The 17,389-nt window shown below is 38.9% G+C and overlaps 1 protein-coding gene across 1 annotated transcript in view; it reads left to right on the forward strand.

The window, feature by feature from the left end:
- NR5A1 (nuclear receptor subfamily 5 group A member 1) overlaps positions 1 to 17,389 on the forward strand; it is a 310,741-nt gene that overhangs the window by 68,352 nt on the left and 225,000 nt on the right. The window contains 1 exon segment of the mRNA XM_053695487.1: positions 4,808 to 4,949. Coding sequence (XP_053551462.1) covers positions 4,808 to 4,949 — 142 coding nt within the window.

The following is a 17,389-nucleotide window of genomic DNA, read 5'->3' on the forward strand; positions in this document are numbered from 1 at the left end:
GCAGTCTGCAGAAGCTTAGATACAAGGTAATCACAGAGGTAAAAAGTATATTAATATAACTGAGATAAGGAGCAGTCTGCAGAGGCTTAGATACAAGGTAATCACAGAGGTAAAAAGTATATTAATATAACTGAGATAAGGAGCAGTCTGCAGAGGGTTAGATACAAGGTAATCACAGAGGTAAAAAGTATATTAATATAACTGAGATAATGAGCAGTCTGCAGAAGCTTAGATACAAGGTAATCACAGAGGTAAAAAGTATATTAATATAACTGAGATAATGAGCAGTTTGCAGAGGCTTAGATACAGGGTAATCACAGAGGTAAAAAGTATATTAATATTACTGAGATAATGGGCAGTCTGCAGAAGCTTAGATACAAGGTAATCACAGAGGTAAAAAGTATATTAATATTACTGAGATAATGAGCAGTCTGCAGAGGCTTAGATACAAGGTAATCACAGAGGTAAAAAGTATATTAATATAACTAACATAAGGAGCAGTCTGCAGAGGCTTAGATACAAGATAATCACAGAGGTAAAAAGTATATTAATATTACTGAGATAATGAGCAGTCTGCAGAGGCTTAGATACAAGGTAATCACAGAGGTAAAAAGTATATTAATATAACTAACATAAGGAGCAGTCTGCAGAGGCTTAGATACAAGGTAATCACAGAGGTAAAAAGTATATTAATGTAACTGAGATAAGGAGCAGTCTGCAGAGGCTTAGATACAGGGTAATCACAGGGGTAAAAAGTATATTAATATAACTGAGATAAGGAGCAGTTTGCAGAGGCTTAGATACAGGGTAATCACAGAGGTAAAACGTATATTAATATAACGGTGTTGGTTATGCAAAACTGGGGAATGAGTAATAAAGGGATTATCTATCAGCTAGATTACGAGTTTTGCGTTATGAGTGGCTCGGTAATAATTTGCAAGTTATTGTCACTGCTCACCTTTATAAGCGCTGCTTTTACAGGTTTGCAAAAACCTGGCAATATGGCTGCATTGAGCTCCATACCGCACACAAATACCAGCGCTGCTTTGAGCTGGTTTGACGTGCTCATGCACGATTTCCCCATAGACATCAATGGGGAGAGCCGGCTAAAAAAAAGCCTAACACCTGCAATAATGGAGTGTAAAGCTCCGTAACGCAGCCCCATTGAAGTCTATGGGGAAACAAAATGTATGTTTACACCTAACACCCTAACATAAACCCCGCGTCTAAACACCCCTAATCTGCCGCCCCCGACATCTCTGACACCTACCTACACTTATTAACCCCTAATCTGCCGCCCCCAATGTCGCCGACACCTACCTACACTTATTAACCCCTAATCTGCCTCCCCCAATGTCGCCGACACCTACATACATTTATTAACCCCTAATCTGCCGCCCCAACGTCGCCGCAACCACTATACTAAATTTATTAACCTCTAAACCTCTGGCCTCCCACATCACTAACACTAAATAAATATATTAACCCCCTAAGCCTAAACCTAAGTCTAACTCTAACCCTAACACCCCTAACTTTAATATAATTAAAATAAATCTAAATAAAACTTACTATTATTAACTAAATAATTCCTATTTAAAACTAAATACTTACCTATAAAATAAACCCTAAGCTAGCTACAATATAACTAATAATTACATTGTAGCTATCATAGGTTTTATTTTTACTTCACAGCTAAGTATGTATTTATTTTAACTAGGTAGACTAGTTAGTAAATAGTTATTAACTATTTACTAACTATATTGTTAAAATAAATACAAATTTACCTGTAAAATAAAACCTAACCTGAGTTACACTAACACCTAACATTACAATAAAATTAAATAAATTAAATTTAAAAAATACATTTATCTAAATTACAAAAAATAATAAACACTAAATTACACAAAATAAAAAAAGAAATGATCAAAAATAAAAACAAATTACTCCTAATCTAATAGCCTTATCAAAATAAAAAAGCCCCCCCAAAATAAAACCCCCCTAGCCTACACTAAACTGCCAATAGCCCTTAATAGGGCCTTTTGCGGGGCATTGCCACAAAGAAATCAGCTCTTTTACCTGTAAAAAAAATACAAACAACCACCAACTTAACCTAATCTCCCCATGGCCCTGAAAATGGCATTTGGATGGGCATTGCCCTTAAAAGGGCATTTAGCTCTTTTACGGTGCCCAAAGTCCCTAATCTAAAAATAAAACCCACCAATAAACCCTTAATAAAACCTAACACTAACCCCTGAAGATCCACTTACAGTTTTTGAAGACCGGGCATCCATCCTCATCCAGCCGGGAGAAGTCTTCATCCAAATGGGCAGAAGTCCTCAACAAAGCCTGGGAGAAGTCTTCATCCAAGCGGCAAGAAGTCGTCCTCCAGGTGGGCAGAAGTCTTCTTCCAGACAGCATCTTCTATCTTCATTCTTTCCGACGACGAGAGGCTCCATCTTCAAGACATCCGGCGCGGAGCATCCTCTTCATACGGTCCCAGCCGTACACTGAAGGTTCCCTTTAAGGGACGTCATCCAAGATGGCGTCCCTTGAATTCCAATTGGCTGATAGAATTCTATCAGCCAATCAGAATTAAAGGGTAAAAAATCCTATTGGCTGATGCAATCAGCCAATAGGATTAAGCTTCAAACCTATTGGCTGATACAATCAGCCAATAAGATTGAGTTTGAATTCTATTGGCTGTTCCAATCAGCCAATAGAATGCAAGCTCAATCCAAATGCCCTTTTCATGGCAATGGGGATCTTAGGTTTATTTAGATAGGATTTTATTTGGAGGGTTTGGTTGTATGAGTGGTGGGTTTTACTGTTGGGGGTTGTTTGTATTTGTTTTTTACAGGTAAAAGAGCTGATTTATTTGGGGCAATGCCCCGGAAAAGGCCTTTTTAAGGCCTATTGGCAGTTTAGTGTAGCTAGGGTTTTTATTTTTGATAATTTCTTTTTTTATTTTGTGTAATTTAGTGTTTATTATTTTTTGTAATTTAGATAAATGTATTTTTTTTAATTTAATTTATTTAAAGGGACAGTCTAGGCCAAAATAAACTTTCATGATTCAGATAGAGCATGTAATTTTAAACAATTTTCCAATTTACTTTTATCACCAATTTTGCTTTGTTCTCTTGGTATTCTTAGTTGAAAGCTTAACCTAGGAGGTTCATATGCTAATTTCTTAGACCTTGAAGCCCACCTCTTTCAGATTGCATTTTAACAGTTTTTCACCACTAGAGGGTGTTATATCACGTATTTCATATAGATAACACTGTGCTCGTGCACAAGAAGTTATCTGGGAGCAGGCACTGATTGGCTAGACTGCAAGTCTGTCAAAAGAACTGAAAAAAGGGGCAGTTTGCAGAGGCTTAGATAAAAGATAATCACAGAGGGTAAAAGTATATTATTATAACTGTGTTATTTATGCAAAACTGGGAAATGGGTAATAAAGGGATTATCTATCTTTTAAAACAATAAAAATTATGGGGTAGACTGTCCCTTTAATTTTATTGTAATGTTAGGTGTTAGTGTAACTCAGCTTAGGTTTTATATCACAGGTTAGTTTGTATTTATTTTAGCTAGGTAGTTAGTAAATAGTTAATAACTAATCAACCTAGTTAAAATAAATAAAAACTTACCTGTGAAATAAAACTAAAACCTAAGATAGCTACAATGTAAATATTAGTTATATTGTAGCTGGCTTAGGGTTTATTTTACAGGTAAGTATATATTTAGTTTTTAATAGGAATAATTTAGGTATTAATTGTAATTTTTATTTTGAATTATTTTAATTAGGTTAAAGTTAGTGGGTGTTAGGGTTAGGGTTACATTAGGGTTAGACTTAGAGGCCTTAGAGGCCTATTTATCAAAGGTCTGGTGGACCTGATCCGCCAGACCTCGCTGAATGCGGACAGCAATGCGCTCTCCGTTTTCAGCATTGCACCAGCAGCTCACAAGTGCTGCTGGTGTAACGCCACCCCCTGCAGACTCGGGGGTGTCAATAAACCCGATCGTACTCGATCGGGTTGAATTCCGGCGTTGTCTGCAGGCCCTAGAGCTCCATTCATAGCTTGATAAATGGGCCTCTTAGGGTTAGGTTTAGCGGTTAATAACTTTAGTATAGTGGCGGTGACATTGGGGGCAGCAGATTAGGGGTTAATAATATTTAACTAGTGTTTGCGATGCGGGAGTGTGGCGGTTTAGAGGTTAATATGTTTATTAAAGTGGCGGCAATGTCCGGAGCGGCAGATTAGGGGTTAATAATTTTATTTTAGTGTTTGTGATGCGGGAGGGCCTCGGTTTAGGAGTTAATAGGTAGTTTATGGGTGTTAGTGTACTTTGTAACACTTTAGTTATCAGTTTTATGGTACAGCTTCGTAGTGTAAAACCCATAACTACTGACTTTCAGGTGGCGGTACAGATCTTGTTATAGGCTGTACCGCTCACTTTTTGGCTGGACAGGCAAAACTCATAATTCCGGCGCTGTGGAAGTTCCATTGAAAAAGGACTTTTTGAAAAGGTGCGGTAGTTACATTGCGTTACGGCCAATAAGGTGTGCGGTACAGCTATACTTACAACACCTGTAATACCAGCGGTAGTGAAAAAGCAGCGTTATGAGCCATAACGCAAAACTCGTAATCTAGCCATATATTTTTAAACAATAAAAATCCTGGTGTAGACTGACCCTTTAAATAAGAAGCTGTGGCAAAATGAGCAGCTAAAAGATTAGATCTTTTTTTAACTTTTATGTTTGTTTTTATTTCATTTTCTATAAGGGCTTTTTTTTCTTATATCCCTCTAGGGTTTCTTTAAACGGACAGTTCAGAATAACAAGCGTTACACTTGCACAGAAAACCAGAGCTGTAAAATCGACAAAACGCAGAGGAAAAGATGCCCGTACTGTCGTTTTCAGAAGTGTCTGACCGTAGGGATGAGGCTTGAAGGTAAGGTTATGCCTGCAAGGATTTGAGGATTGATATAAATTTAGCTTGTTTAGCAATAAAACTATATTTAAAGGGACATGAAACCCAACATATTTCTTTCATGACTCAGATAGAACATACAATTTTAAACAACATTCCAATTGACTTTTTTTTAATCTAATTTGCTTCATTCTTTAGGTATCCTTTGTTGAAGAAATAGCAATGCACATGGGTGAGCCAATCATACAAGGCATCTATGTGCAGCCACCAATCAGTAGCTACTGAGCCTATTTAGCTATGCTATGAAATACAGGATATCAAGCCAATGAAGCAAATTAGATAATAGAAGTACATTTAAAGTTGTTTAAAATTGCATGTTTCATGCCCCTTTAAGGCAGTTGGCCAAAAAATGGCGTGTATTTGTTGTTTTGTTTAGATTCTGCATTACTAAAATATTTATAGGTAAAAAATAGACATAGCATTATAAACCTATTCCAGAAAAATAGACATAGCATTATAAACATATTCCAGAAAAATAGACATAGCATTATAAACCTATTCCAGAAAAATAGACATAGCATTATAAACATATTCCAGAAAAATAGACATAGCATTATAAACATATTCCAGAAAAATAGACATAGCATTATAAACATATTCCAGAAAAATAGACATAGCATTATAAACATATATAAAGAAAAATAGACATAGCATTAAAAACATATATAAAGAAAAATAGACATAGCATTATAAACATATTCCAGAAAAATAGACATAGCATTATAAACCTATTCCAGAAAAATAGACATAGCATTATAAACATATATAAAGAAAAATATCACAAAAGCGCTATCAATTTAAAGGGACATTAAACTGCTGGCTACTACTACAATGGAATGGCTACTATGTGCCATCATATCGCATTTCCTCCTGTGCCAGAAGCTCTCTTGTTGCCAGTTGTAAAGCTCACACTGCCATTTGCCCCCCCCCCCATCTAATTTGCAAGTGTTTGTAACTCCTGTCTAGCTAACTAGGCTGCTTTGTAACCAGCTGCCTGGAATCAAATCATTGCAACTTAGATCTCACTGCTACAAGTAGCAGAACACAGGCTCTCTAAGCCCTGGCTCTGTGGCCCTGTGCTCCAAGTGGCTCTGTGTTACAAGTGGCAGAGTTACTCACTGGAGTTAGAAACTGGAGGGGGTAACTGCAGTCCCACTAACAAGTAAAACTCACTAACTATACACCTGCACAACGCTCTCCATATCTTTTCTGCTCTTTCTGTCTGCGCTTCCCCTAAAACTGTGGTTATGTCCCTATAACAAAACCCAACACTAATTATATCTCACCCTCCCTTCTCTCATCCCCTATGCCGTCCTCTCATGAACTACTCTGTCTCCTTAGAAAAACTTCCCAATTTAACTTTCCTGTGTCTAATCATACAAGCTCCTACAAGTCTCACTCTCACCTTCTGTTACTCACACTCCTACTACTGCTTACTACTGGTGACATCTCTCCTAACCCTGGACCTGCAGCAATCACCACACTTTCACACTCTCGATCAGACTTCCACAATACAAACCCTAAGTCACGCAATCCTAACAATCTCATCTCTATTAACCCACAGCGCGTATCCCCTCTCTTTTCTTCTGCTCTCTGGGATGCTTGCTCTGTCTGTAACAAACTTACAACCGTTCACGACCTGTTTGTTTCCAACGCTTTAGCAATTACTGAAACCTGGCTATCTTCCTCTGACACTGATTCCTTTGCTGCTCTAATTCCCGGACATCTCCATTTTAGCCACACACCTACGTCAGGTGAGAGACTTGGTGGTGGTGTTGGGATTTTGCTCTCCCCCTCCTGCTCCTACCAGTACCTATCTCCATTTCCATCTCTCTCCTTTCCTCCTTTAAAGTCCACTGCATTTACCTGTTCTCCCCCCCTCTCTCTCAGAGTGGCAGTTATCTATTGCCCCCCTGGACCGACCTCCCAATTCCTTGACAACTTTTCTGCCTAGCTTCCTCACTTTCTCTCTACAAATACACCTAGGGGGATATCTATCAAGCCGTCAACTTTCTTGAATTCAACGGCACAAATACGCTCGCCTAACATTGCCTAACATCGCGGCCGCAGACCTGAATACGATCACCATATATATAAAAAAGCCGACAAAAAGCCATGCACCAAGTACGGGGTGAAGAGCATCGGACTGTTGTTAACTAACAGTCATTGATCTCGCATCTATTCGGCTTTTTACCAACTTTATTTATACCCTGTCACTAAACGCCGCCACTATACTAAAATGTTTAACCCCTATCCCGCCGCTCCCGGACCCCTCTGCCACCTAAATAAAGTTAATAACCATTATCACGCCACTCCTGGACCCCGCCGCCACCTAAATAAAGTTATTAACCGTTATCACGCCACTCCTGGACCCCGCCGCCACCTAAATAAAGTTATTAACCGCTATCCCGCCTCTCCCAGACCCCTCTGCCACCTAAATAAATGTATTAACCCCTATCCCGCTGCTGCAGGACCCCGCCACCATCTAAATAAATGTATTAACCCCTATCCCGTCGTTCCTGGACCCCGCCACCACTAAACATATTAACCCCTAAACCTCTGGCCTTCCATATCACTACCATTAACTAAACCTATTAACCCCTAAACCGCCAGCCCCCCAAATCACCATAAACTAAATTAAGCTATTTACCCCTAAACCAAACAAGCCGCTAACTTTAAATTAAAATTACCACATCCTTATCTTAAAATAAATTTAAACTTACCTGTAGAATTAAAATAAACTATTTTTAAACTAGAAATTAACCTACCCTACATATTATACTATACTACACTTAAATTAAACTACCAATTAAATTAACTAAATTACATATTAAAAAAAAGCCTAATCCTACTCAAATTATTTAAATCTACTATTTAACCGTGGCGGCGGGATCTGGGAACGGCGGGATAGGGGTTAATACATTTATTTAGGTGGCGGAGGGGTCCGGGAGCGGCGGAATAGGGATTAATACTTTTATTTAGGTTGTGGCAGGGTCGGGGAGTGGCGGAATAGGGGTTAATAACATTATGTAGATGGCGGGAATGTCGGGGCGGCAGATTAGGGGTGTTTAGACTCGGGGCTTATGTTAGGGTGTTAGGTGTAAACGTAACTGGTTTTCTACCATAGAAATCAATGGGATATCTGGCAGCATCGAACATAAGCTTTCGTTGCTTTCAGACTCCCATTGATTCCTATGGCATCCACGGCCTCCAGGGTGGCGGATTGAAAACCAGGTACGCTGGGCCGGAATAGCCGCGAGCGTACCTGTTAACTATTTGCTAACTTTGAAAAAGTGTCAAATAGTGCTGAATATGTATTTGGAACATCTGTAATGACGTAAGCATCGATCTTTGTCGGATTGAGACCGGCGGATTGTATGTTACATCACAGATTTCAAATTTTGCTGGTCTGTAGGCTTTGAAAACTAGGTTGAATCAAGCTCGTAACAATTACGCTGCGGAATTCCAGTGGATTTGCGGTTGATGGCTTGATAGATATCCCCCCCATCTCTAATTCTGGGGGACTTCAACATACCCATTGATAACCCATCTACCCCTGCTGCCTCTTAACATCTCTTATTTACTAACTCCTTCGGCCTCTCACAATCCACCCTATTCCCTACTCACCGCAATGGACACTATATCGATCTGGTATCCTCCTATCTCTGCTCTCTTTCTAACATCACCTGTCGTCCATTTCCCATCTCAGATCACCTAATGCTCACCTATAATCTTGATATACAGGCTAAACCTACTTCCCCCCCTCGCCCCTGTAGAAATCTGCACACTGTGGATCCTCTCCAACTTTCCAACCTTATTCAAAAATTTCTCCCCCACACTTCCACAATATCCTGCCCTGATCTTGCTACAACCCACCATAACAATACACCTCTGCACTTGACACCCTTGCTCCTCCCCAACTACGCCAAGCCCCACATCGTCTGCTCCATCCCTTGCACTCTCATTCTTTATTCTTACACCTCTGCCATTCACTTAGCTAATTAAACCTACTTCTCTTCTCTTATATCTACTCACTCCTTAAATCCTAAACGACTCTTCTCCATTATCAACTTACTCCTCTACCCACCTGCACCACCCCCTGCACCTGGCTGACTACTTTTTCAATAAAACAATTTCCATCTGAAGCAAAATCCCAACACAAGCCTGCAATCTCTCAACCTTGCCCCCAGTGACCCCCTTTGCCACTCTCTGCACCCTCCCCCAACCACTGATAATTAAGTGGGTTTCTTATTGTCTTCCTCACACCTCACTACCTGCCAACTTGACCCTATTCCTTCACATCTAATATATTCTATGTCTTCCACTATCACCCCAGCTCTTACTCACATATTCATCCTATCTCTTTCTACCGATTCATTCCCATCTTCCTTCAAGCATGCAAAGGTCACCCCCATCCTCAAAAAACCCTCCCTCAACCCCAATACTCCTGCAAACTACTGTCCCATATCACTGCTTACGCTAGCTTCAAAAGTCCTTGTGTCCTCTAACTCATTGCTTGACCCCCTGTAATCTGACTTCCATCCCCAACACTCAACTGAGACTGCCCTCACCATGGTTACTAATGATCTCCTTTCTGCTAAAAACAATGGCTACTACTCTATACTCATCTTACTTGACTGCCTTTGACACTGTTTATCATCCCCTCCGCCTATGGACTCTCAGCTCTCTTGGGCACTGTGACACTCCCCTCTCCTGGATTCACTCATATCTCTCTAACAGATCCTTCTCTGTCACTTTTGCTAGTGAATCCTCCTCTCCATTGCTCTGTCAGAGTACCTCAAGGCTCTGTTCTGGGTCCTCTACTCTTCTCTATTTACACTTCTTCACTGGGTAACTTTATCAACAGCTATGGCTTCAACTATCACTTCTATGAGGATAATACCCAGATCTACCTATTCAACCCTTCGCTCTCTCCTTCTGTCAATTCTCACATCAGTGACTGCTTACCTGACATTTCTTCCTGGATGGCCTCTCACCACTTAAAAATAAACATGTCCAAGACAAAGCTACTTCTAATTCCTCTCTTTAATTCTACTCCAGTTTCTAATTTTTCTATCACTGTTGGTGGCACCAATATCTCCCCATCACCCCAAGTCCACTGCCTTGGAGTCACACTTGACTCAAATCTGTCCTTCATTCCCCACATCCAATTGTTCTCTTCACCCTGCTGCAACCACCTATGCAATATCTACAAATGTGTCCGTTTCTGAGCGCTGAAATGATTAAACAGCTAATCCACTCCCTGGTAATTTCTTGACTTTACTACTGTAATAACTTACTAACTGGCCTCCCTCTCTCCCACCTCTCCCCCCTTCAATCCATCCTAAATGCCTCTGCCAGGCTAATCCACTTCTCCCGATGCTCTGTATCTGCTGCAACTCTCTGCGAGTTTCTTCACTGGCTCCCCATTCACAGCAGAATTAAATTCAAAATTATCACCCTGACCTACAAAGCCCTTACCAATGCTGCCCAACCCTACCTGTCTTCACTCATCAACAAATATACTCCAGCCCGCCCCCTAAGATCCAACAATGACCTGCTGCTTGCATACTCTACTATCGTCTCCTCCCATGCTAGACTTACAGGACTTTTCTCATGCGGCACCAACCCTCTGGAATTTACTTCCTCGAGCTGTCAGACTATCCCCTAACCTGTCCTCGTTTAAATGCTCCCTAAAGACCTTCTTGTTCAGGAAGGCTTATCACCCAACTCAGTAACTAATTAATTTTCACTTACCTAACAGTTGCCCTCTTCTAACTTCTCACTAACATCATTCTCACCTTTTGCAGTCCCCACCTCCTGTTTCCCATCCTCCTACCCATCTAGATTGTAAATTCCCATGGGAATAGGGCCCTCAATTCCCCCTGTATTTGTTTGTTAAATTTTGTCTTATATTGTAAAGTCTCACCATTGTACTTTTATCTTTGTACCCATGGACAAAGAATAATAATAATAATAATAATAATAATAATAATAATCTTAGATATTTTTTATGACAGAGGAGGTGCGCATTTAAAGATCTGTGACATTGTTGGGATTTTAACAACTGTATTGTGCATTTTGTGTTAGAGCTCACGGTACAGAATGGGAGCTTCACATGTGACCTTTTTTCATACATTTTATGTACCATTTTTTTAACTGTGGCAATGTAACCCCCTCCTTCTGTATTGTGTGTGCTAAACTGAAGGGCACAATGCAGCTGTGATAAAGCTGTCAACATGACTGATCTGTGAATGTTCACCAATTCTGTTGCAGGTTGCAATAATACGAGAGCTCCAAGATGGCAGCACTCAGTATGAAAATGGGGAGCTTCCCCAACCAGCACCTGTAAAGGGTTAACATTATAGGGTATGTCTGAAGAGAGTTGCAGGGACGAGGTGGAGACCACAGCATCGTGAGTAGTAACCATTCTGGTGCCATTGGGGGATATGTATCAAGCTGTCAACCACAAATATGCCGGAATTCCGCATCGTAATTGTTGCGAGATTGATCCAACTTAGTTATCAATGCCTACAGACCGGCAAATGTTGAAATTCATGACGTAACATACGATCCGCAGGTCTCAATCCGACGCAGATCGATGCTTACGTCATTACAGATGTTCCGAATGCACATTCAACTCTATCTGACACCGCTATTCCGACCCAGTGTACCTGGTTTTAAATCCGCCACCCTAGAGGCCGCGGAGGTCATAGAAATCAATGGGAGTCTGAAAGAAGCAAAAGCTGATGTTTGATGCTGCAAGACAAATAAATATAATCCATTGATTTCTATGGTAGAAAACAAGTAACGTTTACACCTAACAACCTAACATAAACCCCGAGTCTAAACAATCTTTGCTAATATATTTGCTAATATGACAAAAGAGATTAAAACCTGGAAGCTGTATTATTTATCTATTTCCGCTAATATTATGTTAATTAAGACAATTTTTTTCCCGCAAATTTTATTTTTGCTACAGAATCTACCCTTATTTATTACTAAGCGAGATATTAGAAGGTTTAATACTGCATGCTCATTGTTTCTATGGGGAAGGATTCGCCCTCGAATATCTATGGCCAGACTTATTCAACAAAAAAGATATGGTGGCCTTTCAATGCCTAGTTTGGAATATTATAACTGGACTTGCATGATAAAATTTGCTCTAGACTGGTTAACAGAAGCAAACTATGTCACCTATTATGATATAGAAACAAAACTTGTTGACCCATTTGATTTAAGGGCCTTGGTACATTATTCATTAGATAGGCTACCAAGCAATATTGTACATAATCAGACTATTGTTAATATTATCATTGCCTGGAAAAAATATTGTAAAGAAATGGGGCATAATTCAAAGTTCTTTCAACTCTTACCTATCACAGGTAATCCAGATTTTTCACCAGGTTTACGGGATATGGTCTTCCAAGAATGGAAGGAGAAGCGACTTGTTTATATCTCCCATCTTCTCCAGGATGATAATAAGACACTACAGTCATTTACAGATCTCTCTGTCAAATATGTTCTTCTGGTTAAGAATTTTTATGATAAGTTATGATAAGCAATTAATTAGAACAAGTGGATTCGATTGGGGTGCCAAAGAGATCCCTAATGGAATTAAGCTATATGAGACAGGTAGACGAACAATTTCTTACTGGTATAGATCTTTAATAATTAAGTCTGGTCAAAACAATATAAGAAAATTTAAAAATAATATATTAAGATCACTCCCGAATATGGCCTCCATTACATATAGAGCGTCTCCCGCGAAAGCCGGCGACGCCGTTTTTGCGCATTTTTGGTATTACATATACGGCGTAGCATACAAGTTACGCCCGTATATTTCATCCGTCGCTCGCAATTTTTACTCCCATAAGCTAACATGGGACCACGTCGTAAATCAGTATCCAATATCCAGCGCAAGGCCTTACGTGACGAAAATGGAGAAATCTTACTCCATTTTCACCTCGCCATAAAAAGCAGCCGTAGCAGGCCTTGCGCTGAGTATGGTAGCACCGTAACTCCCTAAAATGCCTGCAAAAATAGACTAACACCTAACGCATGCTCAATGTCTATCTACCTGTCAACCACAATCCCCCACCGCAATAACTAATAAACTGTATTAACCCCTAAACCGCCATAGCCCACACCGCAATAAACCTATACTAGTATTAACCCCTAAACCGCCGTAGCCCACATAGCCTATTAAATGTATTAACCCCTAATCTGCTGCCGCCAACGTTGCCGCCACTATAATAAAGTTATTAACCCCTAAACCTAAGTCTAACCCTAACCCTAACACCCCCTAACTTAATTATTATTTAAATAAATCTAAATAATATTACTATTATTAACTCAATTATTCCTATTTAAAACTAAATACTTACCTATAAAATAAACCCTAAGATAGCTACAATATAATTTATAATTACATTGTAGCTATTTTAGGATTTATTTTTATTTTACAGGCAACTTTGTATTTATTTTAACTAGGTACAATGGCTATTAAATAGTTAATAACTATTTAATAGCTACCTAGTTAAAATAATTACAAATATACCTGTAAAATAAAACCTAACCTAAGTTACAATTACACCTAACACTACACTATCATTCAATTAATTAAATAAATTAACTACAATTAGCTAAAATTAAATAGAATTAAATTAAATAAACTATAGTACAAAATAAAACAAACACTAAATTACAGAAAATAAAAAAAATACAAGAAGTTTAAACTAATTACACCTAATCTAAGCCCCCTAATAAAATAAAAAAGCCCTCCAAAATAATAAAATGCCCTACCCTATACTAAATTACAAATAGTCCTTAAAAGGGCTTTTTGCTGGGCATTGCCCCAAAGTAATCAGCTCTTTTACCTGTAAAAAAAGAAATACACCCCCCAAACATTACAACCCACCACCCACACACCCCTACTCTAAAACCCACCCAATCCCCCCTTAATAAAACCTAACACTACCCCCTTGAAGATCACCCTACCTTGAGCCGTCTTCACCCAGCCGGGCACAAGTGGTCATCCGATCTGGGCAGAAGTCTTCATCCGATCGGGGCAGAAGAGGACATCCAGACCAGCAGAAGTCTTCATCCTATCTGGGCAGAAGAGGGCATCCGGACTGGCAGACATCTTCATCCAAGCGGCATCTTCTATCTTCTTCTATCCGACAAGGAGCGACTCCATCTTGAAGACATTGAAGTTCAATCCGATTGGCTGATTGGATCAGCCAATAGGATTGACCTCGCATTCTATTGGCTGATCCAATCAGCCAATCGGATTGTTCCAATCAGCCAATAGAATGCAAGCTCAATCTGATTGGCTGATTGGATCAGCCAATCGGATTGATCTTGATTCTGATTGGCTGATTCCATCAGCCAATCAGAATATTCCTACCTTAATTCCGATTGGCTGATAGAATCCTATCAGCCAATCGGAATTCGAGGGACGCCATCTTGGATGACGTCCCTTAAAGGAAACGTCATTCTTCAGTTGGACGTCGCCGGATGAAGATGGGTCCGCGGTGGAGGTCTTCAGGATGGAGCCGGTCCTCATCGGATGAAGATAGAAGATGCCGCTTGGAAGATGATGGTTGCCGGTCCGGATCTACTCTTCTTCCCGGATAGGATGAAGACTTTGGAGCCTCTTCTGGACCTCTTCAGCCACCGGATGATGGATCGCCAGCCCCCGCTTGGGTTGGATGAAGATTTTGGAGCCAGGACTGATCGGTGATACCCGGTGAGGTGAAGACAAGGTAGGATGATCTTCAGGGGCTTAGTGTTAGGTTTATTTAAGGGGGGTTTGGGTTAGATTAGGGGTATGTGGGTGGTGGGTTGTAATGTTGGGGGGGGTATTGTATGTGTTTGTTTTTACAGGCAAAAGAGCTGAACTTCTTGGGGCATACCCCACAAAGGGCCCTGTTAAGGGCTGGTAAGGTAAAAGAGCTTTGAACTTTAGTAATTTAGAATAGGGTAGGGTATTTTTTATTTTGGGGGTCTTTGTTATTTTATTAGGGGGCTTAGAGTAGGTGTAATTAGTTTAAAATTGTTGTAATATTTTTCTTATGTTTGTAAATATTTTTTTATTTTTTGTAACTTAGTTCTTTTTTATTTTTTGTACTTTAGTTAGTTTATTTTATTGTAGTTATTTGTAGGTATTGTATTTAATTAATGTATTGATAGTGTAGTGTTAGGTTTAATTGTAGGTAATTGTAGGTATTTTATTTAATGAATTTAATGATAGTATAGTGTTAGGTTTAATTGTAACTTAAGTTAGGATTTATTTTACAGGTAGTTTTGTAATTATTTTAACTATTTTAGCTATTAAATAGTTCTTAACTATTTAATAGCTATTGTACCTGGTTAAAATAAATACAAAGTTACCTGTAAAATAAATATTAATCCTAAAATAGCTATAATATAATTATAATTTATATTGTAGCTATATTAGGATTTATTTTACAGGTAAGTATTTAGCTTTAAATAGGAATGATTTATTTAATAAGAGTTAATTAATTTTGTTAGATTTAAATTATATTTAAGTTAGGGGGGTGTTAGTGTTAGGGTTAGACTTAGCTTTAGGGGTTAATACATTTATTAGAATAGCGGTGAGCTCCGGTCGGCAGATTAGGGGTTAATAATTGAAGTTAGGTGTCGGCGATGTTAGGGAGGGCAGATTAGGGGTTAATACTATTTATTATAGGGTTAGTGAGGCGGATTATGGGTTAATAACTTTATTATGATATCGGTGCGGTCCGCTCGGCAGATTAGGGGTTAATAAGTGTAGGCAGGTGGAGGCGACGTTGTGGGGGGCAGATTAGGGGTCAATAAATATAATATAGGGGTCGGCGGTGTTAGGGGCAGCAGATTAGGGGTACATAAGGATAATGTAAGTAGCGGCAGTTTACGGAGCGGCAGAGTAGGGGTTAAAAATAATATGCAGGGATCAGCGATAGCGGGGGCGGCAGATTAGGGGTTAATAAGTGTAAGGCTAGGGGTGTTTAGACTCGGGGTACATGTTAGAGTGTTAGGTGCAGACATAGGAAGTGTTTCCCCATAGCAAACAATGGGGCTGCGTTAGGAGCTGAACGCGGCTTTTTTGCAGGTGTTAGGTTTTTTTTCAGCTCAAACAGCCCCATTGTTTCCTATGGGGGAATCGTGCACGAGCACGTTTTTGAGGCTGGCCGCTTCCGTAAGCAACTCTGGTATCGAGAGTTGAAGCTGCCTTAAATATGCTCTACGCTCCTTTTTTGGAGCCTAACGCAGCCTTTATGTGGACTCTCAATACCAGAGTTATTTTTATGGTGCGGCCAGAAAAAAGCCGGCGTTAGCTACGCGGGTCCTTACCGACAAAACTCTAAATCTAGCCGATAGTACAGTTACACACATAATAACACTATCTAATAAATATATATTACACAGTACAGTTACACATATAATAACACTATCTAATAAATATACATTACACAGTACAGTTACACTCATAATAACACTATCTAATAAATATACATTACACAGTACAGTTACACACATAATAACACTGTCTACTAAATATACATTACTCAGTACAGTTACACACATAACACTAATTAATAAATATACATTACACAGTACAGTTACACACATAACACTGTCTAATAAATATACATTACACAGTACAGTTACACTCATAATAACACTGTCTGATAAAAATACATTACACGGTACAGTTACACACATAAGAACACTATTTAATAAATATACATTACACAGTACAGTTACACACATAATAACACTGCCTAATAAATATACTTTACACAGTACAGTTACACACATAATAACACTATCTAATAAATACACATTACACAGTACAGTTACACTCATATTAACACAATCTAATAAATATACATTACACAGTACAGTTACACTCATAATAACACTGTCTAATAAATATACATTACACAGTACAGTTACACTTATAATAACACCATCTAATAAATATACATTACACAGTACAGTTACACACATAATAACGCTATCTAATAAATATACATTACACAGTACAGTAACACACATAATAACACTATCTAATAAATATACATTACACAGTACAGTAACACACATAATAACACTATCTAATAAATATACATTACACAGTACAGTTACACTCATAATAACACCATCTAATAAATATACATTACACAGTACAGTTACGCACATAACACCATCTAATAAATATACATTACACAGTACAGTTACACACATAATAACATTATCTAATAAATATACATTACACAGTACAGTAACACACATAATAACACTATCTAATAAATATACATTACACAGTACAGTTACACTCATAATAACAGCATCTAATAAATATACATTACACAGTACAGTTACACACATAA

Source organism: Bombina bombina, chromosome 12 (assembly GCF_027579735.1).
Source record: "Bombina bombina isolate aBomBom1 chromosome 12, aBomBom1.pri, whole genome shotgun sequence".
In the NCBI taxonomy this organism is placed as follows: Eukaryota; Metazoa; Chordata; class Amphibia; order Anura; family Bombinatoridae; genus Bombina; species Bombina bombina.